General features: G+C 52.5%; 1 protein-coding gene across 2 annotated transcripts in view; it reads right to left on the reverse strand.

The window, feature by feature from the left end:
* Nucleotides 1–26,854, reverse strand: part of MAN1C1 (mannosidase alpha class 1C member 1) — a 56,419-nt gene that overhangs the window by 15,445 nt on the left and 14,120 nt on the right. For both annotated transcript variants that reach the window (XM_066335044.1, XM_066335045.1), the window contains exons 2-3: nt 22,317–22,413; nt 1,958–2,073 (exon numbers count right to left, since the gene is read on the reverse strand). In XM_066335044.1, coding sequence (XP_066191141.1) covers nt 1,958–2,073; nt 22,317–22,413 — 213 coding nt within the window. The remainder of the gene's footprint in view (nt 1–1,957; nt 2,074–22,316; nt 22,414–26,854) is intronic.

A 26,854-nucleotide genomic window follows, 5' to 3' on the forward strand; every position in this document is an offset into this window, starting at 1 on the left:
ACAAATAAAAGTTTAAGCTGCGCTTTGGTTTGAACATTCTCTGCGTGTGCCGCTGAGGAGATGCCATCAGCTGGGGATGAGGAATGCAGGAGCTGCCTCAGAGCAGGGCCAGGGCCAGGGCAGGGCCAGAGCAGGGCCAGAGCAGGGCCAGAGCAGGGCCAGGGCAGGGCCAGAGCAGGGCCAGAGCAGGGCCAGGGCCAGGGCAGGGCCAGAGCAGGGCCAGAGCAGGGCCAGGGCCAGAGCAGGGCCAGAGCAGGGCCAGGGCAGGGCCAGAGCAGGGCCAGGGCCAGAGCAGGGCCAGGGCAGGGCCAGGGCAGGGCCAGAGCAGGGCCAGAGCAGGGCCAGGGCCAGGGCAGGGCCAGAGCAGGGCCAGAGCAGGGCCAGAGCAGGGCCAGAGCAGGGCCAGAGCAGGGCCAGGGCCAGAGCAGGGCCAGGGCCAGAGCAGGGCCAGGGCAGGGCCAGAGCAGGGCCAGGGCCAGAGCAGGGCCAGAGCAGGGCCAGAGCAGGGCCAGAGCAGGGCCAGGGCCAGGGCAGGGCCAGAGCAGGGCCAGGGCAGGGCCAGAGCAGGGCCAGAGCAGGGCCAGAGCAGGGCCAGGGCCAGAGCAGGGCCAGAGCAGGGCCAGAGCAGGGCCAGGGCAGGGCCAGAGCAGGGCCAGAGCAGGGCCAGGGCAGGGCCAGAGCAGGGCCAGAGCAGGGCCAGGGCAGGGCCAGAGCAGGGCCAGGGCCAGGGCAGGGCCAGAGCAGGGCCAGAGCAGGGCCAGGGCCAGGGCAGGGCCAGAGCAGGGCCAGGGCCAGAGCAGGGCCAGAGCAGGGCCAGGGCAGGGCCAGAGCAGGGCCAGGGCCAGAGCAGGGCCAGGGCAGGGCCAGAGCAGGGCCAGAGCAGGGCCAGGGCAGGGCCAGGGCAGGGCCAGAGCAGGGCCAGGGCCAGAGCAGGGCCAGAGCAGGGCCAGGGCAGGGCCAGAGCAGGGCCAGGGCAGGGCCAGGGCAGGGCCAGGGCAGGGCCAGAGCAGGGCCAGAGCAGGGCCAGAGCAGGGCCAGAGCAGGGCAGGGCCAGGGCAGGGCCAGAGCAGGGCCAGGGCAGGGCCAGAGCAGGGCCAGGGCCAGAGCAGGGCCAGGGCAGGGCCAGAGCAGGGCCAGAGCAGGGCCAGAGCAGGGCCAGGGCCAGAGCAGGGCCAGGGCAGGGCCAGAGCAGGGCCAGGGCCAGAGCAGGGCCAGGGCAGGGCCAGAGCAGGGCCAGGGCAGGGCCAGGGCAGGGCCAGAGCAGGGCCAGGGCCAGAGCAGGGCCAGGGCAGGGCCAGAGCAGGGCCAGAGCAGGGCAGGGCCAGGGCAGGGCCAGAGGAGGCTCTGTGCTGCAGAGCCCCAGCACAGCCCCACGTGCCCAGCAAAGCTCCAGGAGCCCCAGGGAGAAGCACCTCTGGCTGTTTTCAGAGGTGATGCCCTTCCTTCCAAACCCTGGCCCCCTCTGTGCCCCCTCTGTGCTGCTGAGGTGTCACACAGGTCCCTGCAGTGACACCAGCAAAGGGCCCAGACAAGGGGAGCTGGGTTTACAACCTTCATCTAATTTAATAAGGAAATCTCGTCTTATCACAGGCAGACATTTACCTGAGATGAAACAGAGCTCGTTCTTTGATGAGCAAAATTTCCTTGCAAGTGTCTAATAACGAGTGTCTGTTTCCATACCCAGACCAAAACACCAGAACCATTAAACACTGAACCTCATTTTCAGCCAGACACGGGGAGGCTGAGCTGGTGGAACCAGCAGAAATTTGGGGTGAATTCCTCACTGCTCCCTTTGGAACCAGCAGAAATTTGGGGTGAATTCCCCACTGCTCCCTTTGGCCTTAGAAAGAAAAGAATCAGTTGAGTGGTTTCCCTCCCCAAAGGAGTCCCGGGCAGGACTGTGATCAGGACTGGCAGTGGAGGTGACACAGGCAGGAATTCCCAGCAGCTGACTCACCACATTCAAGTCAAAGCTCTTCTCCACCCACTGTTTGGCTTCTTGGAATTCCTCCTCGAGCTCCATGATGTAGAGGGTATCTAAGGCATCTATCACAGTTGCTCCTCGAAGGCCTCCTGGGTGGCAAAAACACACAGAGGGATAAAATCACAGCTCTGAATCAGCCCGGGGAACTGGGGCAGGCAGCAGCTCCCAGTCCCAGGGATCTTCCACCAGGGCTCAGCTCTGCCACCCAAAACTGGACAGGCCCAATTCCCAAAGGCTGAGATAGTTCTGAATGCTGGAAGAACTCCCCCAAGGCCCAGCTCAGGACACCTGGAGCCCCCAGTCACAGCTGCAAGCCTTGGCCCTGTCCCCAGCCCTGCCTTGGCCAAAGGGGCTCAGCAGTTCCAGCCTCTGTTTAGCTGCAGACCTTCATTCAGCCTCTGCCCAACCCAAGCACAACCTCGAGAGAACTGGATTTTGTTGTGCAAGAGCACCCAAGGCAGGGCTTTGATCCTTCTGTCCTGATGCAGAGTTGGTTTTCTGGGGCACAAATCTTTTAGTTCCATGCCCTGACCAGCAGAGGCACAAAGCCCAGCCTCTCCTGGAGGCTGAGACCAGGATCTCAGTGAACCTGGAGCAGAGTGGGTGATCCAGGACCTTGTCCAGCAGCACACTGCCCATTCCCCAGCAGACGGCAATGGGACAGACCCAGCTGAAGGGAATTCCAGCCAGGAACTTGGCCCAATGTGTCATTTGTGTAAGAAACGTCCTGCCAGGGGCTGTGTGACACACACAGAGCTCAGGGAGGCTCAGCAGGCTGTGGGCACAGCCCCACAGCAGCAGAGATGCCGTGGGATGGAACAACCCTGCTCTGGAACAGCTCAGGGCCAGCGAGTCATTTCTGCTCAGGCTCCCTAAAACTCCTGCCAAGGGTGTGAACTCCTCCTGACTCAACTCTGCAAGGGCCAGCCCAGCCCTGGGCAGCTCAGCAACAAACCCCACATGGGGGGCTCCAGCCTGGGACCATCCCCATTCATCCAGTCTGGAACCATTCCCATAGATCCAGGCTCCAGTGTGGAATCATCCCCATTAATCCAGTCTGGAACCATTCCCATAGATCCAGGCTGGGACCATCACCACTCATCCAGGCTCCAGTGTGGAACCATCCCCATTAAACCAGTCTGGAACCATCCCCATAGATCCAGGCTCCAGTGTGGAATCATCCCCATTAACCCAGTCTGGAACCATCCCCATTAATCCAGGCTCCAGTGCAGAATCATCCCCACTCATCCAGTCTGGAACCATCCCCATTAATCCAGGCTCCAGTGCAGAATCATCCCCACTCATCCAGTCTGGAACCATCCCCATTAATCCAGGCTCCAGTCTGGAGCCATCCCTCTGGGTGTGGCACAGGCGTGAGGCTGCCTCTGCACCACCTCACACTCTCAGCTCAGCTGAGCCACATTCCCACCCACTCCCTGGCAGAGTTTGGGAATCTCTGCCAGCAGAGACTCTTGGATGAGGTTCAGGGTTTGTTTCTGCAGCAGAAGCTCCTCGCACCAACCCTGTCCCCATCACCTCCCTCTCCACAGACTCACTCCCTGCTGTGCCCAGGGGTTTTCCTGAGCCTTGTTTCTCCCTGCCTCAGGTCAGTTCTCACCCTCACTCCCCGCCTTTCAGCTGCTCTCCCCAGCTCCCCCAGCCTTTCTCTGCACTCTCAGACGGCTTTGGCACTTCTGTCACACCTTCAGTGCTACTTCAACTCCAGTTCTGCTAAAGAGGGGCAATCCCAGCTGGAGGCAGTGCTGCGGAGGGGACAGAATTGTGTGCCATCAACCTTTGCTCTGCTCTCACCAGGGGACAAAGGGACTGTGGCAGATCCCTGCGGCCCGGAGAAGAGCTCAGATCCTCATCCCTCCTCTCAGCATTCCTCTCCCGTAGGGGAGGATCCTGCCTTATTTTGTTGATGCTCCAAGATTGCAGTTTTGACACTTTTCAGCCAGCCAGCACATCATTGCTTTAATAAAAACCCAACCAGGACTTTACTGCTCAACTACAGATTGCTGCCTTTGGGATGCTGTCTGCATCAGAAGCAGGGGCTGTGGGAGAGGAGGAAGGCAGCTGAAACAGCCTCCAGAAATCCATTTATTCCCGCAGGCCTGGGAAATGAGCATCTAACTGGAGCCATCTCCGGGAGCGAGGGGTGGATGGGGTAAAACAGTCACTGCATCAACTGGTGGGCTCTAAAAATCAGCCAGGGCTGCCGTGGGCCTGGAACGTTTGCCAAAAGCACGTGAAAAACAACAGCAGCTCAGGCAGCGCTGCTTTTATCAGCCCTAATGATCCTTCGATATTAACAATGATGTGGTTTTTATGCACTTCCCTGTTAGCAAGGAGAGACGTGACAGGGAGGCAGGGGAAGCCTTTTAAACAGGGAAGGAAGGGCAGTGGCACCTGAGGCACAGCCTGTTACTGTGATATTCTGAGAGGAAAAGCACACCACAGGGCTCGGCTTAATTTGATGATATAATCAACAAAGCTTTTCATAATCTGCAGAGAGACAATGAGGGAAGTTGGGTTCGCTCGAGCTAAATGGAGACAAAGAGACAACAAACTCACCATTTTCTGGGATGATTAATTGAAGTGAGAAATATTGCTGGAATTGACAGAGCCTTTTATGTTTTTAGCGAGTCAGGCCTTTAACTGGGTGCACTGCTCCGGGGATTGGGAACACTCTGCTCTCCTGCCTGTGTTTGACAAAGTGGAGGGCAAACCTCGCTCCCCTGCTGCTTTGTCTTTGTGTCACATCAAACATTGGTTTTAAATACTCCCTCACCCTCGGCATCAGCAGGACCTCGGGCTGTGTGCTCTCTACCAGGGGCTGGGCCGTGTTTCTTCTCTTCTGCACCGCCTTTGAAGCAGCAGCAAAGGCTCAGTGGCTCCTTCCCTGCAGCCAGGAGCGGCCGTGGCAGCTCCAGCCTCAGGAGAAGGATGGAGAGGCAGCTCCTTCCCCTCCTCAGCACAGGGCAAACCAGCCCTGGCCGTGTCTGTCCCCACAGAGAGTCCCTGAGCCCGGCCTGGGACATGTTTTCTAGGGGAGCATCTTCTCCCCTCCCCTGTGGGAGCTCCAGGGGCTGCAGGAATTGAGGTGTGTGGTTCCTGCAGCACAAACACCCCCGGGCTGGCAGTGCTGCCCCCCTGATCCTCCTGCCTGATCCTGACACAATCAGCACCTCTGGCACCCCCACATCAGGCTGGGAGGGGGGCAATCAAAGGGGAGGCAGCTCCAAACCAAAGCAAACCTCTCTCTGTCGCTCCTGACTCTTGCTGACACCCTCATCTCCAAATTGTGGCTTTCAGCCTGACTGGACTTGCTCTGAGGGAGTTTTACAGTAGGAACCAAGAAACCCTTGACAGAAACCCTTGACAGAAACCCTTGGCAGAAACCCTGGACAGAAACCCTGGGCAGAAACCCTGCTGGCAGTACCCAGGGCTGGGAGCTGAGGCTTTTCAGCAGGACCCCACATCTCAGATTGTGCCTGAGATCCACACAAACCAAAGTGTGCCATGAAAAACCCCTCCTGATGCTGTCCCAAACGGGCTGGGGTGGGGATCCCTTCACCAGGGAGAGGCAGAGTCCCTCTGCTGATCCCAAAAGGGCAGAGTAAGATCCCCCTAATCGGGAAAAGGGACTTTAGGATCCACAGCAGCTCCTCACTGCCCTGGGAGAGAAGAGCCACAGAATCTCAGCTGAGCTGAGCTGGAGGGGACCCACCAGGAGCATCCATCCCCTGCTCTGGGGATCTCAGGAGGAATCCAGGAGGTCAGGGGGCATTTCTAACTCAGTGTCACAGCAGCTCTGGTGACAGGGCTGTGGCCAGAGTTGTCCCCTGAGTGATGATCAGGGGAGGAGAAGCAGCAGCTGATGGGAGCAGACAAAGGTTCATCTCTCCCTGAGCCCAAGGAGGGCCTGTGCCACCCTGTATTTGCTCTTTTGTGCAGCAGAAGAATGGGGAGAGGAGTGTGGGCAACAAGGCAGCTCTGTTCCTGCTGCCACCACCCCAGGAGCCTGAACCCTGCCGCAGAGAGCACTAATGAACACTGACTTCATTAACAGAACGCTGGGGAGAGGTGCTGGGTGGAGAGGAGCTGGCTGCTGGGAGGGTTTGGTTTTGGGGTTTTTTTTGTGGGAGATGACTCAGGCTCTAGGAAGAAATGAAAAACCTTGGGGTGAGGCGTTTACAGGCTGGGGATCTACGTGTCCCAAGTCCAGACTCACCTGCACCTGCCTCTCCCAACACCTGAACAAGTGGCTCCAGCCCAGCATTTATCCAGCAGCCAGAGCTGAGCAAATGTCTGGTTTTCCAAAGAGGAGCAGCTGGGATGGGAGGGATGGATGGAGAGTGCTGCCTTCCCTCTTTCCCCTGTCCCAAAATAGCCACCGTGGACTATCACAGGCCAGAGAGGAGACTTGAAGGGCTCCCAGCTGCAAGTCTGCCCCTTGAGAGCCTTAAAAAAAGCTACAAAAGTGATGCTTCAGCAGCCAAGTAGCTACGAGTGAGGTCTGAAATAGCCTTTTCCTCAGGAAGGAAAGATCTTTCCAAAGGCTCTCCTGAATCCATCACACTCTCCATGCCTGGGGAGCCACAGAGAGCCCTGCAAAGGCCCCTGAGCCACAGGCTGGACTCTCCTGTCCCACCAGCTTTGCTCTGGGGCACAAGGAGGAGCTCAGGGTGTGCCTTTGGAAAGGTGAACACTGTACAAGGACTCCCAAGCAGCAGGAGATGGAACATCCTCAGCAGGATCTCCACCACTCCCTGGTGTCAGGGTTTAGCTCAAATAAAAACGCTCCTTTCACAGGCTGGTTTGGGTTTGGAAGGGACCTTAAAGTTCATCCAGTTCCAACCTTCCTCTGGGAAATTCCTTGTGCTTTATCCCCCCTGCTCAGAGGCACCAGGGATGGATGGATGGAGGGATGGATGGATGGAGGGATGGAGGGATGGATGGAGGGATGGAGGGATGGAGGGATGGATGGAGGGATGGATGGAGGGATGGATGGAGGGATGGAGGGATGGATGGAGGGATGGATGGAGGGATGGATGGATGGATGGATTGATGGATGGATGGAGGGATGGAGGGATGGAGGGATGGAGGGATGGAGGGATGGAGGGATGGATGGAGGGATGGAGGGAGGGATGGAGGGATGGATGGAGGGAGGGATGGAGGGAGGGATGGAGGGAGGGATGGAGGGAGGGAGGGAGGGAGGGATGGAGGGAGGGATGGATGGAGGGAGGGATGGAGGGATGGATGGAGGGATGGATGGAGGGATGGAGGGATGGAGGGATGGAGGGATGGAGGGATGGAGGGAGGGAGGGATGGAGGGAGGGAGGGATGGATGGAGGAAGGGATGGATGGAGGGATGGATGGAGGGATGGATGGAAGGATGGATGGAAGGATGGAGGGATGGATGGATGGATGGAGGGATGGAGGGATGGAGGGATGGAGGGATGGATGGATGGAGGGATGGAAGGATGGAGGGATGGATGGATGGATGGAGGGATGGAGGGAGGGATGGATGGAGGGATGGATGGAGGGATGGATGGAGGGATGGATGGAGGGATGGATGGAGGGATGGATGGAGGGATGGATGGAGGGATGGATGGATGGAGGGATGGATGGAGGGATGGATGGGCAGCCTGACCTCAGCCAGCCCTGCAGCAGGCACAGAGCTTGGGGAACCTCATCTCTAAAGCCCTCAGCCCCAGGGGGGCTGCTCCTGCCCTTGGGCAAAGAGCCCTTTATGAAGTTACTCAGCGAACAGAAACCAAATCCCTGGATTCCAACAAAGCCACCTCCAAAGCACAGTAAGGCTTTGTGCCAACGCCTCAAACGAGCTGCACAAGCCATTAGGAAGATATCAGCCTTAATCTTGCATACAGCAGGACTGCTTAAATGCTGCAGAAAACAAGGGGGGGGTTCAAACAGCTCTTTGCTAACTTTAATAACAGAGTTTACAACTGAAAAGCAAGAGCAGAAGGGGGAGGAATTTAGATCAGCGCAATGTAAACCCAGATCAAAAATGAAAGGTCTTGACTCCCACTGTTCTTATGTCAAATCGTGTTTGTCAAAACAGAAATTAGTGCTGAAATCTTGGTTGGAATAGAAATGAGGATGCGGTTTCTATGGAACTGGTTATGTTGATGAACTGGTTAACTGCCAAGGCACAAGGGGCTCTGGTTCTTTACCTTCACCTCTTGGGGTACAGGGGGAAAACACCAGATCCCTTCCCCTGGTTCTGCTGCTCTGAAGGCTTCAATTAAAATCCTGTTCCAGCAGCAGCCTGAAAAATGACCATCTCCAAGTGCTGCTTTTTCTGGTCCTTTTTTCTCCACGAAGGGCTTGGAGAGCAGCCTGAACTCCTGACATTTATCCCAGGATGTGTGTGAGAAGCCTGGGAGCTGCCTGGGACCGCGTCACCACACAGCTCCTGCCTGGTGGCAAACTGTCCAATGCTGGGAGAAATCCACACAGAGACATTTTACACGGCTCAGGATTCTCTTGGCAACGAAGTAAACTGTGAAAATCACTTCAGCTCCTTGAAAAATCTGCCCTGCAGCCAAGATTTGCCAGTCCCTGTGCAGAGCGCTCCAGGTCAGGCACAGCGAGGGGCTGGGAGCTCCTGAGGTGGGCTCTGGGCTTAGGCCAGAGCTCCCTCCCTGCTCTGGGCTTTCGTTTCTCCTGCCAGCCAAAAAAGCAGCAGGAATTTTCCTCAAAGCATGGGAAGAAAGAGGGTTTAAAGAAAGAGAGCGTGATAGAGAAATAAGAATTAATTTCTCCGCCACATCCCACCTGCCTCTGTTCTTCCCCAGCACTTGGCAGCAGCACCCACCTCCCCTCTGGGATGGTGCAGGAACATTCCCCCTGGTTATCTCCTACCATCTCCTTTCCTGTCCCCCAGACTCACAGCTCACACCAGGGATGGGCTCTGGGGATAAACTCCAGCTCCAGGAGATGCTCTCCATGGAAAGTCACTCTGCTCCCACTGCAAGGACCAGCCCCAGATGTCAGGGATCCAGATGTCATCCAGCCCCAGATGTCAGGGATCCAGATGTCATCCAGCCCCAGATGTCAGGGATGCCCAGGACAGGGCTGCTGCTGCTCCAGCTGACAGAAATTAAAACCCAAACGGAACTGGGAAACGGGTTTTCTTTTCAGGAAGAAAGAAAATTTCTCAGTTAAGTCCACAACCAACTCATTACAGTCCTTTAGCTGCCTGTGAGTGGTTCCTACTGCAGCTGAAGCCAGAAACACCAGACCTGAGCTACAGCCCTGCCAGTGCCTTTTTTATTGAGTTTTTTGTCTGTGAACCTGATAGCTGTAACACAGAGTAACTACATTCCCTTTATTTAAGGCAAACTAAACAAATTACATCTGAGCAACAAGGTAGCAGAAGCGAGAGGTGGAGGAGACAAAGAAGTAGTTCAAGAATTAGAAAAGATCTATTTCTTTTTGTATCAGCACATTCTCTTGCAGAGTTAAGGGAAAAAGAAAAAAAAAAGTCCATTAGCTTTTGAGCAACCTCATTTTTCTCTGCTTCCCAAATAAACCACTGCACCTCCACTTCAGGGACCTCATCAAACAACACTCCATGGCCAAGGTTATTTTCCCATCTTCCTCACATCCATCTTCCTCACTCTGCTCTGCAGGTATTGCTCCAAGGGTCACATCCTGAGGGCTCTCCACGCCAGAGCTGCTCCCAGGGCACCTGGCACAGCCCCACAGACAGCCCTGTCCCTGTCCCTGAACCCTTGGGGGTCTCGGGGTCACCCCCTGGGCCAAGCCTCACCCCACACCCCAACAAACCAGCCCCCATCACCCCAAACCACAATTCCCCCTGATTTCGGTTTCCCCTTCCCCAGCCCTGGCAGATTCACAGGGTGCTGCCAAAACCCCTTCAGCTCCCGGGGCTCTGCTCTGTTCACCGAGCTCACCTGGCCCTGGAGATGTGGATTTCCATGCAGTGGATCCACTGGAATTCCACACACCAGTGACACACAGGACATCCCTCAGAGCGTGCCCAGCTCCCTGAGCTTCACCCCCAAACCCACCCGAGCCCAGTCCTGAGCCCTGCGGGGTGGAAAAGCCACACTTCCCCGGGCTGAGGGAAGGTCAAAGGGCTGGTCACTCCCTGAGAAGGTGGGAACAGCAGGGAATTACCCTGGAGCACGTGGGAAGGAGCAGAGCCCCACCTGCCAAGGCAGGCTGAGCTCCCACCTGCAGCAAAGGAACTTTGAAGGCTGCCAGGAGGGAAATCACCCAAACATCTGCCTCCCACCGCAGCTCAGGCTGCTTTCTGTTCCCAACAGGAGACACCTCCCAGCTTCCTGGGAAGTGCTAATGGATCCCAGCTCCAGCTGCAGCACAGAGCAGCCTCAGCATATGGGCTGGACAGGTAAAGCTGGCACCAGACAGGCAGCTTCAAGGGCTGCCTTTTAGGCTGCTATAATCAAATTTAATAGAGAGTGTGTTCCAGCTGGGGAAGAAATGGCTTTTTTTTTTTTCGGATTACAAACCACTCATGTTTTTCAAATATCAATTTCCCCCGGAGAATTAAGGCTATCGTTCAAGCTGAAGCAGCAGTGGCAGCTCTGCCCTGAGCCAGTGATGGGTGAGAGACACAAAACCAAGAGCTTGGGCTCATTTAGGGACGTGGCAAAGGAGGCAGAGGCTCTTTTGTTCCAGGGGGAACAGGTTAGCAATATTCTCATTATACACTGGGGGAAAAAGGAGAAGAAAGGTGTTTCAGCACAAAAATGACTTGTCACAGCCCCAGCCCCTCAGATAAGTTACTTCCTTCACAGGAATGGGAGAGCAGACATATGACAAGCACCTATTGCCAGCTGATTCTTAAATATGTAATACTTGGCAGCAGCTCCCCACTTTAATCCTCTTTTCCTCAGTTTCTCCAACCATCTTTCAGCATTTAGTGATGCTGCAAGCCCCAGCTCTGGCTCATCCCTGCACACTCCGACACCTCCTGGAGCTCCAAATCCAACTGGTCCCGTTTCCAAGTGTCAGGGAGGAGGGGAGGTTTGCCTGGAGCTGGGAACACAATCCCTGTTAGAGCAGAGATGCTGCAAACCCACTCTCCACGTGCCTGCCATCTGTCTCCCGTGGCAGCTCTGTGGGCCACCGAGGGCTGGGCAGGAAATTACAAGTGATAATCGTTCAAATGCTCCTCTGGGAAAGAAAAAGCTTTCCTCCTGCTGCTTTTGGGCAGCGGGGCTCAGATGTGGGCCAGGCAGAGGTAATTACTCCTGACAAAGATGGGTCCTTTGACAAGGCAGGAGCACTTCTGGGAGCAGCAGTTCAAGGAGGTTAAGCACAAGACAACAGCTGGGGCAAAACGCTGCTGGTGCCTCCCCGGTCTGGATGGTTGAAATTAATTTTGGAGTGCTTAAAGGTAATTTGATTATATTCAATTTATTGCTCCTCCACGGACCTCCTCGAGGACGTGCAGCATTTAATGTGAGGGGTCCCAACAGGCCCATTAAAACAAACACACACGTCCTACCTGCGACTATTATCCTGCTCTGCCACAGCCACAGGTAGCAGTTAATGAGCAGAGGCTGCTAATTCACCTCAGAATCCAAAGGGGAGATGCTTCATTAGAACAATCAGAAGAAGGTGCCCTTCTGCCTCCCAAAAAGTGGCAGATGTGTGATGACAGCACAGGCTGCAGCTCCTGACAGTGATTTTCCCTCGGATCTGCTCTGCTCTGGATGGGCTCTGCAGAACAGGCACCACGTTGGGGCTGGGGCTGTAAAACCCCTCGTCCCTGCCGTGGTTTTATCCACAGCTCAGCCATCATCACCTCCCAGACACGACCTGGTCCTTAACACCAGCCCAGGAGGGAGAAAATCCAGAGATAAAAAACAAACTCACCCTTTCTTCCCTCAAAAGGAGTGAACAGGATTAACTGTGCTGTTCAGTGTGGGGTCTGGCTGATGAGCTGAGCTTGGAACCCTCCTCATCATCATCATCATGGATGGAAGAATCTAAACACCTTTTCCCTGTGACTGCAGTGGGTCAGGAGAATGCAAATGCTCCATTACCATGAGCACAAACACATTAAAGCCACGACAACTCCATCACTTGGCACCATCTGTCCCTGCTCTTCCCTTTCTCTCCCATATTGTCAAAGTCACACCAACAAGACCCCGGCTAAAAGCCTCCAAATGCTCTCCAGGATGCTGCTTGACAGGATTAGATATCAAAATAATCTCAGCAAATTGGGAGAACAGTGAGGAAGAAGCGGGATGCAGTTCAGCGAGGCCGCGCTGCCCCGGGGGAAGCACAACGAACCATGAAGCAGAAGGAATAAACGGTGAGGCAGCACTCTTGTCAGAGCCTTGGCCAGGCTGCAGCCCTCGGAAATGCAGCTCAAACCAAGGATTTCCAGCTCAAAATAACAATTTCCAGCTCAAAATAACATTTTCCAGCTCAAACCAACGACTTCCAGCTCAAACCAACCAGTTCCAGCTCAAACCAACAACTTCCATCTCAAACCAATCACTTCCAGCTCAAACCAACCATTTCCAGCTCAAACCACCAACTTCCAGCTCAAACCACCCATTTCCAGCTCAAACCACCCATTTCCATCTCAAACCAATCACTTCCAGCTCAAACCAACCATTTCCAGCTCAAACCAACCATTTCCATCTCAAGCCAACCATTTCCAGCTCAAGCCAACCAGTCCCAGCTCAAACCAACCATTTCCAGCTCAAACCAACCAGTCCCAGCTCAAACCAACCAGTTTCAGCTCAAACCAACCAGTTCCAGCTCAAACCAACCAGTTTCAGCTCAAACCAACCAGTTTCAGCTCAAACCAACCAGTTCCAGCTCAAACCAACCAGTTTCAGCTCAAACCAACCAGTTCCAGCTCAAACCAACCAGTTTCAGCTCAAACCAACCAGTTTCAGCTCAAACCAACCAGTCCCAGCTCAAACCAATCAGTTTCAGCTCAAACCAACCATTTCCAGCTCAAACCAACCATTTCCAGCTCAAACCAACAACTCCCAGCTCAAACCAAGATTTTCCAATGCTGGGAAAAGGCACAAAGCCCACCCCAGGATGAGCAGTGATGTGTCACAGAAGAAAGGGCCCCGAGTCCCCTTCCAGCAGCATTTGGGGATCCCCGAGGGCAGCGAGGGCTCAGCAGGAGCAGTGTGACCTACAATTAAAGCTGGGTGGGTCTGAGGCTGCTCAGCCTCCAGGGGAGAAACCTGACAACGTTTTGGAGATGCTGCAAAGATCCAGAGGGTGAAAAGCCCTCTGCACATCCCCAGGGAAAGGCCAAGGGGTTATCCCTGCAGGAGAGAGGGGCCAGGCACCAGGAGAAGCTTTAAACCGAGGCAGAATTGCCTGCCAGGACTTCCCAGCCTCGGGAAGGGAAGCACTTAAAGACCCTTCGCTGCTACTTTTGTGTTTTGTTGCTCCCTGAGATGAGTGGGAATTGCAGGTCTCCAGAAAGCCTCCTGGAGAGGCAGCAGGAAGGGCTGCTCTTCGGGAAGAGCTCCAGAAAATGATTCCTGCTGGCTCCATCCCCCTGCACGCCTCTCCCAGAGCTACCTCAGTGACAGAGAACATCACAGCTACAATTCGGGATGTGCACACAAAAGTCAGGAAATTAAAAATGCTGGTTCCCACAGCAACCAGGAGGGAGCCTGCCAAGGGAGGAGGAATGTTCCAGCCTAGGCAAAAGGTGTTGATTTGAATGCCTGAAGGAGACTTCCACTTCCAGCTGCCTGAAGGAGAAGTCCAGGAGAGCTTCTGCACTCCTGCACGGGCAAACCTTGATCCTCGGCTCTTTGCTCCTGAGCTCCCTCTCCTCCTGGCAGAGCTCAGCACAGGCTGGAGCTCGGGAATGGGGATGAAGCAGAGCTCACGGCTGCTGGGATCCCCCAGCTCTGCATTCACAGTTTGTGTTTGCCCAGCTCAGTGAGGAAACCAGCCCAGCGCAACCCCGTGTTCTCTCTGTGGAGAGAAACACCAATAACTGAGCTCTTCTTAATCCTGTCTTTGTGCCTGAGAGGTAAATTCTGCCTGTATTGAAATTAGTAGGAAACAAGCCCTGCCTTTAGAACTTTCTCTTGAATCGCTTTCATTTTCCTGCACTGAACTTTTCCTCCCTTTTTTTTTTAGTTTTTTTTCCTCCCCTTTTTAGAGCTGCATATAAAGTGTGGTAGGGTGCAGAAGTGGTGTTGGGAATAAAACATCAGAAGAAGGATGAACAGTTTTAGTCAGCCCAAAAAAAAAAAAGAAAAAAAAAAAAAAAAAAAAGAAAAATCCTCCCTGTGTTTCACACTGATGCCTCAAGCAAAGGCTGAGGGATTTCCTTGAACTTCCAAAAAAATCCTCTCCAGAGACAGGAACAATCCTGGGAGCCTAAATGGAGGCACTTTATGAAAGCATAAAGGTCTTCCAGTGACAAATGCCTGCCACAACATTCTGAGCACACAGAGCCAACCCCGGCAGCAGTGACAAATCTGGAAGTTGATGTCCTGTGGGAGAAGTTAAACCCACTGATTAAGTGAGATAAGGGACTTCTCTCCCCCAAAAAGGCAGCAGAGATAAAAAAAAAAATCAGAAACAAGCACCTGGAGAAATTACAGAGGAAGAAATTCTGTAGCAGGACCCATTTGATATATGATCTCCTGGAGGTGAACAGAAAAATGTCAAAATCCAACACTAATCCAGATGAATATCCAATGAGATCCATAATGAGGGTGCAAAGAACGCTCAGCAGCAGCACAAAATGATGTGATAAAGCAGTTAAGTTCTAAATGTGAAATCCAACACGGCAAAGGCAGTTTGGAACCTGCTTAATCTCTTCAGAAGTTTCAGGAGTGAAAATCAAGTGAATTAAAACCAAAATAACTGGGTTTGGGGTTTTTTTTTTTTTTTGTGCTGTACAGTTTCCATCTCCTCTGCATAAACAAGGGAAAGCCAAAATACAGAGGGATAAAGGTAAGAAACCCACGAGTCTCAAGACATTTCCAACATTAAAAGGCATAGCTAAAAGTGTATTTTTAAAATATTCTTGAGCTGCTCTGGTTTTTTTAAGTAGCTCCTGGCAGTGCAGAGGGTGTCTGCAAATCCTCCTGGAATAAAACTGGAGCCAGAGGCTCTGGGACAGGAGGAGAAACGGCCTCAAGTTGTGCCAGGGGAGGTTTAGGTTGGATTTGGGGGAAATTTCTTCAGTTATCAAGCATTGGGACTGGCTGCTCAGGAGTCTCCAGCCCTGGCAGGGACAGAAATGTGTGGGTTAGTGGGTTAGTGATGAACACAGGGCTGGTGCTGGGTCAGTGCTGAGATTTTAAAGGTCTTTTCTGACCTTAATTCTGTGATTCTGGCAAGAATCTCATCAGGAATCTGATGGAGAGAAGACAGCAGGCCCTGAGCACTGCCCAAAGCCACCTGCAGACCACAGGGCAGCCAGGAGCCCCAGGGCTGGCAACTGACTCCCCATGGAACCCCAGAGTGGTTTGGGTGGGAAAGGACCTCAAAGCCCAGCCCAGCCCATGGATCCATCCCATGGAGCCCATAAATCCCAGCCCATGGATCCCATCCCATGGAACCCATAAATCCCATAAATCCCAGCCTATGGATCCCATCCCATGGAGCCCATAAATCCCATAAATCCCAGCCCCTGGATCCAGCCCATGGAACCCATAAATCCCATAAATCCCAGCCCATGGATCTATCCCATGGAGCCCATAAATCCCATAAATCCCAGCCTATGGATCCCATCCCATGGAGCCCATAAATCCCATAAATCCCAGCCTATGGATCCCATCCCATGGAGCCCATAAATCCCATAAATCCCAGCCTATGGATCCCATCCCATGGAGCCCATAAATCCCAGCCCATGGATCCAGCCCATGGAACCCATAAATCCCATAAATCCCAGCCCATGGATCCATCCCTTGGAGCCCGTAAATCCCATAAATCCCATCCCAGAGATCTCATCCCATGGAGCCCATCCCATCCAATTCCATCCCACGGATCCCATAAGTGCCATAAATCCCAGCCCATAGATCCCATCCAAGGATCCCATGGACCCCAGCCCCCTCCAGCCCCCCATTCCCTGGCATTCCCAAGCCATGCCCAGGCCCCTGGAGCAGACGTCGGATGTTTGCTCAAACCAGTTGGAAGTGCCAAACCTCCAACTCAGCTTCTGCTGTGGAGCTGCCACCAAAGGCTCCTGATCCAGAGCTGGATCTGTGAGCAGTCCAACTCCTCCCACTCTCAGCTGGCTGCTTTTTAATCACACGCTCAATATCTCTGAAGATTAGACAATTATTTCCGCATAATTAGTGTCCAGAATGAGGCACAGGCAACATCCATAATGGGGTGCTTAAAGAAAATATTAAAAGAAAAGAAGGGGAAAAAAATAAAAATCTTAAAGATGAGCTCGGTGCATTTTAAAATACACCCAGAGCCTGGAAAAAAAAAAAAAGGATAAAAAATAGCTGCAGCCTGATTGTTCCCTGTGTGCTCCAGCACGGGACTGCTCACGTGTGGCTTTTCCTCCACGCCTCTGCCTGCTCCTCTCTCAGCAGCCCACAGAACCCTCTCCACTCACAGCCCAACACAATTTCCTCCCTTCTGCTCCCATTTGCTCCTCTAATGGCTGTTTTTGCTGTTTCTCTGTTCCTTGTTTTGTTTCCTTCTCCCCCAGTGTTTTGCTGTGCCAAGCGCTTCTGACAAATCCCAAGATGCTCTCTCCTACTTCTGGGCCTCATTAAGCTCCAGACTCAGTTTGGGGTCAGTGGAAAGTTCAGGAAGCTGGGGAGGAAGCTGGGATGATTAATGGGGCTGCATGGAGATAATGAACTTGCCCAGTTGGGGCTCAGGCCAGGCCAAGCTGTGCTGCCCAGAGTCCCCAGGCTCTCGGCTTCTCCACCCAACTTTAGTCCTTTCTGACTTCAGTTCTTTCTTTAATCTAAGATTAATCAGTCCAAATGACAGTTTTCCAGCAGTCACTGCCCAGCCCCAGAACCAGCCTTTGATGCAAAGGTGTTTGAGGAGGGCTGGAGCCACTCTGGGGTGTTTTTTTTCCCTTTTTAAACTTTTTAAATGAATATTTCCAGCTGAGAAGTCAGTGGAGCCACTGCCATCACCTTAAACCCCTGGGTGGGACTCAGGGTCCCTGATGTTGGAGCCACCAGTGCCAGCAGGACTCCAGGTGAGAGTGGAGTGGGGAAAGAGCTCCTGAAGGATTAATTACCTCGGGAATGATCTCAAAGGAAGGGGAAAAAAACCCACAAAAGGATTGATGTCAGCTCCCAGACACAGGCAGACTCTGCGGAGTTTGGGATTTGGAGGAAATCCTGATTCCCTGCTTCCTGCTGCCAGGAAATAAGTTTGTTGCTGCAGATTTCACTGACAGCAAAAGCCAAAGTCAACTCAAAATGCCCTCCTGAAAATTATTCATCTGGGGGACATTATACATGAAAAATTAAAAAAAAAAAAAAAAAAAGGATTATGCCAGGGAGCAACAGAGTTCCAGCAACATCTTCATTACAAGGTATTTTTCTCTTTAAAGAGCTCATGGAGCCAAGCATCCAATGTCATGTGCAATAGGCAGCAGGCATAATTTAGCATAGAAATTAAGAGAGCCATTATTATTATTATTATTATTTTAATCACATAAAAGGACTCTCCAGGGTTTTGCAATTTTGTGATCACGAGGAAAGAGACCCAGAGACAGAAGAGAAAAGGTGCAGGAATTGATTGCACAATTGGAGGTTCCCATTTCTCTTCTGGTAGCTGGGATATTGCTGAATTAATATTTTCATTCAATTACCTCTCCCCTGTTATACATTCACAGACCAACTCGTGTCACTTTTAATTGAGGTGGGTGTGTTTGCTGCCTGCTGAATCCTGGCTGAATCCTGGGGGAAGGAAGCAGCTCTCTGGAAAATGCTTGGCTCAGCTGGATGGTTGGAATCTCTAACCCTGGCACCAGGAGATTTTGGGGTCCAGCACCTGAACTGGGAGCCCCAGAGGAGCTGCTGTCACTGCAGCTTAAATCCACTGGGGAGTCCTGGAATTTCCAGTGGGATTCCTGGAATTTCCAGTGGGGAGTCCTGGAATTTCCACTGGGGAGTCCTGGAATTTCCACTGGGGAGTCCTGGACTCTCCATCCAGATCTGAGCCTGGCAGGTGACAATGCCACAGGGCAGTGACAAAATCTGGTGGGATTCCCCAGGCAGGACAATCCTGAAGGCTCTGGAGCTCAGGACAAGCAGTTTGCTCCTTTCCAGAGGCCTCTCCAGATACATTCCTGTGGTCACTCCTTTTCTCTCCCAACCAGTTCACCCCCTGTTTTTGTTTTTTTATGCAGGAGAGCCAAAGCAGCCCCATTTCCAGGCAGCTGAGGCCAGTGACCCCCTTCAGAGCAAACAGCTCAGACCCAAGTCCGAGCCCAGCACACAAACACAGCCCAGGCAGACACCGACTTCTCCAGGAATTTCTCCTCCCACCAGGCAATCCAAGGTGGAGCAACAGGAGAGCCCTGCTGCAGGACGAGGTGTAGACACCTCCTGTCCCCTGTGTGCAGTGCTGGCAGAGCTGTGCTCACCTGGCAGTGTCCTGGCAGTGACAGCTGTCACTCGGGTCCCCAGCAGCTGAAGGCTGCAGAAATTCAGCATATGCTGAGAGGAGCAATGGCTGCACCCAGGCAATTCAGGATCTCAGGCATGATATCGAGTGGGGAAAAGAGGAGAAAAAAAAAGGGGAGAAACCTGGCTAAGGCTTGCTATTTTTAAACTAAAATTAATAAACCAGCGTGCATTTAGGTGGTGAAAGACTCCTAACAGCACAGCAAGGTTCTGTATTTACTCGCTGTCACTGATTTCAGAGCAAATTGGCTCAGGTTGTAAGTCAAAGAAAGATTCTTCTGCTGCCAGCACTGCACACTTCAAGAGATATCTGAAAATCAGGCTTCTCACCTTATCATTGTTAAAAGACTGTGCAATCAAAATGTAACTGACAATTCAGCTGATGCACGAGCAGAACGAGATGCCAGCTCACTCTCCCGTAGCTACAGAAGCTCTGTGAAGCTAACAGGATTTTAAAAACATTTTGTCAGAAAAATAAGTGGCTCTGACAGAGCTGGGGAGCGGGCAGAATAATAATCCCGGGCTCTGGAGCTCACGGTGCATTTCAGGGGCTGGGACACACGGAGCTGCTGCCCTCTCCAGCAGCCAGGGAGCCAACACTGGCAAACATCAGGGGATTTAATCCTTCCAGCCCCTAAGGCAGCAGTGCTGAGAAGGGTTAAAATAACTGCCTCAGCACCAGGAGCAGAATTTGTACCTGCACATCTCCAGGCTGACCATTTTCCTTAGGTGCTCCTAACCCAGCACCTGGATTGAGCAGTGCCTGGTGTCCTGCAGCTTTTCCTTGAGAATTCCTGCAGACAGCCCTGAACCCCGCGGCTGTGCAGCCCTCAGGACCATTTGGAGCCCCTGGGAGCCCGTGGCGTGGGGTTTGTTCCAGCAGAGATCATCCCCCAGCCTCGTGGAGCACTCTGCCCACCTCCACAGCATCATTTCCAGGGAAATCAGCACACGGCTCCAAGTCTAAAGCCTGTTTACCCCACTGGAGGCCGGGGGCTGGGCTCTGCAGCGTGGCACTTCTGAGCTCAAGCATCACTGATGAATAATTAATGCTGATGAGAGGAGCACAGCTTGTGGGTTTAAGGCAAGGGCTCTCGAGCTGCAGTGATTGTAAGCGACAGCAATCACAGGAGTTCTGTGCACAGAAACTCCGTCCAGAAACGTGGGAGAGGCTTGGGGAGAGTGATGCCTTAGAAACAGGAGCTGGAGAACATCAAGCACCAGCAGGAACAGGAGACCAAGGCACCAGAACAAAGCCCAGGAGAGGGGGATGCTGCCTGTGGAGAATCCTTGGGAAGTGGCAAAGTTGGACCTCTGCAGGGATTAAAGGGGTTGGGGATCCAGGTTTTCCCACCAGGGCAGGAAAAGGGGGAAGGATGCTCTCTCCTGGCTCCCAGGAGAAGCAGGACACTCTATAGGAGCAGAATTCAGAGCTCCTTTTTATTTCTGTCGGACCAGAGGGAATGTTTGATCCAGAGCAGCTCCCCCCAAGGCTGAGGCTGCCAAACTGAAGGCTCCAAGTGAGCAGCAGCACATCCACGACAGCAAAATGCATCACCCTGCAGGAACTTGATTGCTTCCCATGCACACCAACACAGGGCTCCAAAACAGCCCCAAAGAGGTTCCTCCCCTCCCACATGGAAGCAGCTGCAGAGAAATCTCAGCTTAATATTGACATTTCCAGCCTGGAGAGCACCCAGTTTGCCTCCTTTCCGTCTGGAGTTCGGAATAAAAAGACACTTGATGTGACAGGAGGGGGAATGGGGATCAGTGCAGGGCCACGGTGCCCTGTCCTCCTTTCTCCAGGTCTCTGAAGGCAAGAGGGACAGAGGGATAATAAGGGATTGCCTGATGCTGCCCTCCTTCAGTTAGAAGCAGGAAAAGGCCATGAAAAGGCTGAAATGTGCCATGGAGCTGCTTTTCTGCAGTTGTCTGCAAATCCTCGTGCTCCAAAGCATTTTCCCTGAGAGTGCTCACAGGCACACTCCAAACAAGCATAAGTACTGTCAATTGTTTTAGCATGATAAATGCATTTTAAAGCTTTCAATATTTTTGTCTGTTTACTGGCACACTCCTTGAGGAATTTTGACAAGCTTGCCAGAGTGGAAGAGCTGCAGAATGCTTCAACTCGCTGCTGAACTCCATGCAAATGCTCAGATGAAGAACCTGCCTGTTGCTGGAGGGGGTTGAGAGAGCAAAGCAAAGGCCAAACCCACCCAAACCAGAGCTCCTGGCAGGGGCAGGGGCTGCTCACACCCAGCCTGGGACAATCCCAAACCTGCCCTGAGCCTCCCCAAAGGTTTCCTTGCAGCCCAGCCCTGCCCAGCTGCGAGCCAGATGTGGCCTCACCACCCCACAGCAAAGAACTTGTCCCTAATGTCCCACATAACCCTGCCCTCTGTCAGTTTGAGGCCACTCCTGTCACTCCAGCCCCTTGGAAATGGTCTCTCCATCTCTCTTGTCCTCCCTCAGGTCCTGGAAGGCCATAAGGCCACCCCAAACCTTCTCCTCTCCAGGCTGAAGGTGTCAGAGACACCTGGTGCTGTTTCCACCTTCACACTCCCCCACATCTGAGCCCCCAAAGCTGAGCAGGATTGGGGTTGGGGTCCTCACAAAGCAGATCTCCACTGGCTGGGAGGTGTCCAGGATGGGAGTGTTCTCCAAAGCCTCAGTGCCATCCTGAATCTGCCCCTGAGGAGCTGCAGGAGATCATCCCTGCACACAGCTCCCTTGGACAGCAGCCCAGAGCCCTGGGCACAGCAGCAATTCCCCAGGGAAGGGAAAGGAGAGGTGCTCAGGCAGGGTGTGCTGGGCTCCCCATGGCACAGGCAGGGAAATGCCTGGAGTGCAGAGCAGCAAAAAGACAATTTAAATCCCCAAAAGCCAACAAATACCCCGAAACCACAACAAGTATCCCACCAGAATGAGCAGGGGAATCGCACTCAAAGTGGCTCACATAAAAAAAAGGTAATCTGCTAAAGAGTAAAATTATACAAGCCAGTTAGCACAGAGTATAAAGAGCTTTTAATATTGATTCACTCAATATTTCATGGAATTCACATCTTGCTCAACAGTGGAGAAACGAGACAGAGAAAGTGCTCAATTTGGTCGGGTCCTGAAGCCTACAAGCTCAGACAAATAGCAGCATTGTCAGCTCTGGGCTGCCTTCATGTTTTAATAAAGACACTTTCATGTTAGCACCGCTCCCAAGCACATCTGGAGCTGGCCCTGCACAGGGAGGTGACCCAGGACTGGAGCTGCCTGGAGGGATGGGATTCCCTGGGACATGCACAGTGGATCCAGAGCCGTGCTCCTCAGCAGCAGCGGGGACAGACACCTCCCTGCAGTGAGGGACAGGAGCTGCCCTGGGTGTGAGACCCTCCAAACCTCAGGCAATGTGACCCCCAAACCTTCCCCTCTCCAGGCTGGGGGTGTCAGAGACACCTAGTGCCATTTCCACCCTCACACTTCCCCACATCTGAGCAGGGTTGGGGTTGGGGACCACCCAAAGCAGATCCCCACAGGCTGGGAGCTGTCCCCAGCTCCTGATGTGGAGGAGGATGTCACTTCGGAGTGCAGGGGACAGCTGCCAGCAGCAGCAGCGGGGACAGACACCTCCCTGCAGTGGGTGTGAGACCCTGCAAAGCCCAGGAGGAGTGCAGTGGCAGGAATGGAGCCCCACTCACCGAACATGTTCCCGATGTGGCCATTCTTGGTCAGCGGGCGCAGCTCGTTCTTGCCCAGGGCGTACTGCTTGTAGTTATCCCAGGCAAACTTCATCATCTGCCGGGGAAAAGGCAATGGGAACAGTCACCATGAGGGAGAATTTCCAAACCTCAGCTGTGGGAATCGGTGGGAGTTTCCCCACTCACTGCTAAACCCACTGGTAATTTAATTTAACAAAAATCTGAATTCCCACTGACCCCGAGGAGTGGGGCTGCACCCAGAGCTGGGATGAGGTCTCCAGCTCATCATTTCTGGTGAAGATCCTGGCACATCTCACACCCAAAGCCCACCTTCCCCCTTGGCCCTGCAAACCACGTGGGATTTGTAGAGAGCTGTCTCCATCCCTGGATTTCCAGCCTTTTGCAGAGAGAATCAGCATTTCAGAATGGTTGTTAGAATGGGCTAAGAGTGCAAGGCCAAAGCTGTCCCTACAGGGAGAAACTGATCTGAGGGGCTGCACAGAGGTTTTCATTCTATTCGTTGACAGAACACATTCACAGAGACCAAACCCATGACATTTTGTGATCTTCTATCCCAACTCCACAGAGCCTTCTTCAGAGAGCTCTGCAATGGGCTGGGTGATTTCTGAGCAACCCTTTCCAACCCAAACAATTCCTTTTGGGATGTTTGAGCAGGGCCCAGCAGCCTGACCTTCCCCTCAGGGCTGTGGGGCAGTGCTTGTGCAAGTTCCAACACACACAGATCCCAGAGCAGCTCTTGCTGTCCTCCTGCCCCTCTGGCTCCAGCTGGGAGGAGAAATTAAACCTACCAGTGTCCTTTCTTCATCTGGGAGAGACTTGTCAGCCTCCAAGGAGTGCCTTAAATAAATCTAAGCCCCCCAGCCTGGCTCTGAGCAGTTCCAGCCCCAGCACTGCACTGACCTGAACAGCCTTTGATTCAACCCCTGGGAGAAAAGATAACAAAGGGGGAGAAGGGGCTTCAGAGAGCCAACCATGTTCTCCAGCAAAGATAAGAGAAGTCTGAAACGCTTCCCTCAGCCCAGACTTTTGAGGGGAAAATGGTTTAAACCCAATCCTTCCTCCACACAGCACTTGTGTGTGCAGCAGCATTTGCTGCTCTGTTTCAGGATCTGAATCTGCAGGTTACTTTGGTCTGAAATTCCTCCTGTCATCTCAGCTCTTCCTCTTCCCTCCAGCTGTGTGTTTCACTAACCCAACATCACAAGCCCCTGGCAGAATCCTCCTTAATTAGCAAAAAGCCACAGCCCCGGATTCCCCCCTCCTTTTTAAACATCAAGCTTCCAAAGTAAAGTTTCCTGGAGCTGTTCATATGGAGGAGGATAAACATTTGCTGAACCGATGGCTAACACTCAGGCTCCAACACCACCAGGAGATGGAATACTGGACAAACAAACAAAGCCAATTTGAGGTTTAAAAACTCAGTGTGGGATGAATTAATCAGCGGAGAGCTCTGCTGAGGAAACTAAATAACGACCCAGGGAGGGGGAAGAAACCCTCCACAAAATGCACTCCAACGTGTCCCAGTCATATGACTCGGGGTGTTCACTTTATTTTTGCCAAAACTCTGTTTTGTTTTGGTGTTTTTTCCCAGTGGCAGCAGGTTGTAAATAGGAAGTTCTCATTTCTCAAGAACGAAAAGGGGTGAATCTTTGAGGAGCTCTGTGCTCTCTCTGGGCAGTGCAGAGCAAAGGCTTTTAGGTGTCAGAGCTGGCTGCTGAAGCTGCCAGCAGGAAGGATGGTGTTTTTAAAGGCAGCATTCCCACAGCGGGCTCCTGCCCCGAAAGGAAACAGCCAGGCACCTCCTGGGCTCCTTTCTGCTCTCAGTCAGAGCTGGGGAAGCAGGACCCACCCTTCTGGCACACAGGGAGCCTGGACACGCAGAGGATGTGGAAATGATCCTGTTCTGTTCCCTCAACCCCCTAAAACGCTGTCATCCTGAGTCAGCCTCATTTTCAGCTGAGTGTGAAATTTGGAGTTATTTCCTTCCCTCGACTTCTTTAACCCCTGCAGTGCTCCTGGTGCCAGAGTGTGCAGACACCTCCATCCCAGGGAGGGCACGGAGAACCGCCCAGGCTTTCCTTCAGCCTCCAGCAGCCACAGCTCCTGCAGGGAAATCTCCTCTTCTCCTCTCTCCTCACGCAAGGAGGGACAGCCTGAGGCTCCCCAAAGTCCCCACTTCACGCAGGGCTCTGAGAGCATCCCTCACCTGCCTGCTGAGCCGTGCCAGCTGCCTTTGTCCCACTGCTGGGACAAGTTCCCCCACCAAAGGATTTCAGTCTCAGGCTCTTCAGTGTTCAGTCCTGAGCTCATCCTCAGGGGATGATGGCACTGGAAGTGCTGCCAGGCTCTCTTTAGGTGAGGCACACTGCCTTTAAACCCTGCAGATTTGGGAGGCAAGCATTGCAGAACGTGGCAGCTTTTCATCTCCCAGCAGGCCAGAGCTTCTCCTCTCTCCACTTGACGGCTCCAAAAAAGCAGCAACTGGAAAAGTTGAAGAGCCAAAAAAGCATCTGCACCACTCTGTGCCCGTTCTGGCTCCCTGCAGCTGCCTCTCCAGGCCAAATTTAGCACCTCAGCTCCCAAACCACGGAAGGGATGCAGCGAGGGCTCCACATCCACAGCTCCCTCTGAGCACAGATCCCAGATTCCAGGTGGAAGGGAAGGGATGGAGGTGCACAGGGATGGGGAATGTGTGTGCTGAGGTGTTCCAGGCTCATTTCTGATGAGCCACCAGGATCAGAAGTGAATATTTTATGCCCCTCCAGTCCTCACGCATCACAATACATCAGTGTTAACGTCGTGCCATTTTGCATTTGAAAAATGGCACCGGAACCACAAAAATTATGGAAATAGATCCATAATTCCAGGCTTTGTTCTCACCAGTGAGCCATCTGCCACCTAATAGACAATTATCTAGTTGGCCCTGGTATTCTAAGCACTCTGAGTCTCAACTGATTTATAGCAGAGACTTCCAAATTTATAACTTCATTTGTCAGATGGCTTTTTCCTTTCTTTCACCTGTAAGTCTCTTGTTACTTTGCAGAGTTTCAGCTGCCCAGCCAGACAAGTCTGCATTAAAACCAACTAGAAATGAGAAAACTGAACTCTGAAAACCTCTGCTGTCATTTTCACCATTTAGATCCTTATCTTTTCTGGTGCTTTGCTCCATCCAAACCCCAAAGGGACCTGGCCTTCAAACCCACCTGTGTTCCACAGCAGCAGAACAAAAAGCATTTAGAGGATGCTGTGATCCAGGTAATGAAGAAATTGGGATAAACTGGGATAAAAACTTGACCAAGAAAGCGTTGTCACTTTGAAGAGATGTGCAAATCTTTAGCACATTTAATATCTAAACCACTCCAGATCTCTGGGTTTATGGACTTGCAAAAAGCAGAGAGATGAGAGGGGGGAAGAAAAGAAGAAAAAGCTCCCCTCCACCATCACTTGCCCTCCTTTTGTTAACAGGGAAGAGCTCCAAATGCAGAGCATTCCCAAGCAGCCATTTGATTAGTTTTATCCATCTAGACTGGGATAATTAGTAAATGCTTAAAAGATGAAATCTAAATTTACCAACCAATCAGTCCCTTTCAAGCACTTCCAAAGAACATTACACAAAGCCATTATCTTCACAAGATAACCACTTCTGTGGCTCTTCAGCCTCCTTCCTTCAACTCCCCTTCAAACATCTCACAAGAACAGATCTAAGAAATTTCCAGTTTGGGTTAAAAAAAAAATAAAAAAAGGCCAGGGTGCTGAGTGCAATCTTAATATTTCTTTCCCTTTTGTATTCCTAACTTGTTTTTTCCTCATCTCTCTTCCTTTTCCTGCAGCTGGAAGCAGATTATTTGTCCTATCAGTTTCCAAAGCAGGACCTTTCCTGTCCCACCTTTAACCTCCTCGCTGCCCCACAGCAGCCCCGTGCCAGTTTGGGTTTTCAAGCTGCAAAAATGCCATTTATTTTCCCCTGCTGTAGAAAATACAATTTGCCAGATGACAAGAGAGAGAGAAGAAGAGGAACTGTCAGTGTTGCAGGAAGAAGTCTGCCCAAACACATTGGGATAACTCATTTCTACTTGGAATAATGGATGCATTTTTTCCTTATCAGACTTGCATAAACCTGTATAATTCAGGATCTGCAGAAAAGGTAATGAAACAGCATCATGTTTATTTTGTGTTGCTGCCTTTATATTCTCACATGGAGATATAAATATCCAGGCAAACAGCAGGGCAGAATGCTATAAAAAGGCTGGAATTCATTTGAAAACCCTTTAATAGAAAGCTGAGCAACTTCTCAGGTTCCTTCTCGGGGCCCCGTGTCCCCGGTAATGCTTTTATGTAACAGCAAAATGATAACAAAAAGGCTGTGTGCTCACTCCAGTGGATGGAGATGTTCCATTTAGGCAGACACTGACATCCAGAGCCTTCCTCTGGCTGCCTCTAAAAGCCTGCAAGTGCAGAGCAGGAGGAGCTGCAGCTCCAGGGATGTTACCAAGCAACTCCCCGAGACCGACACCGAC

The sequence above is a fragment of the Sylvia atricapilla genome, chromosome 24 (genome assembly GCF_009819655.1).
Source record: "Sylvia atricapilla isolate bSylAtr1 chromosome 24, bSylAtr1.pri, whole genome shotgun sequence".
In the NCBI taxonomy this organism is placed as follows: Eukaryota; Metazoa; Chordata; class Aves; order Passeriformes; family Sylviidae; genus Sylvia; species Sylvia atricapilla.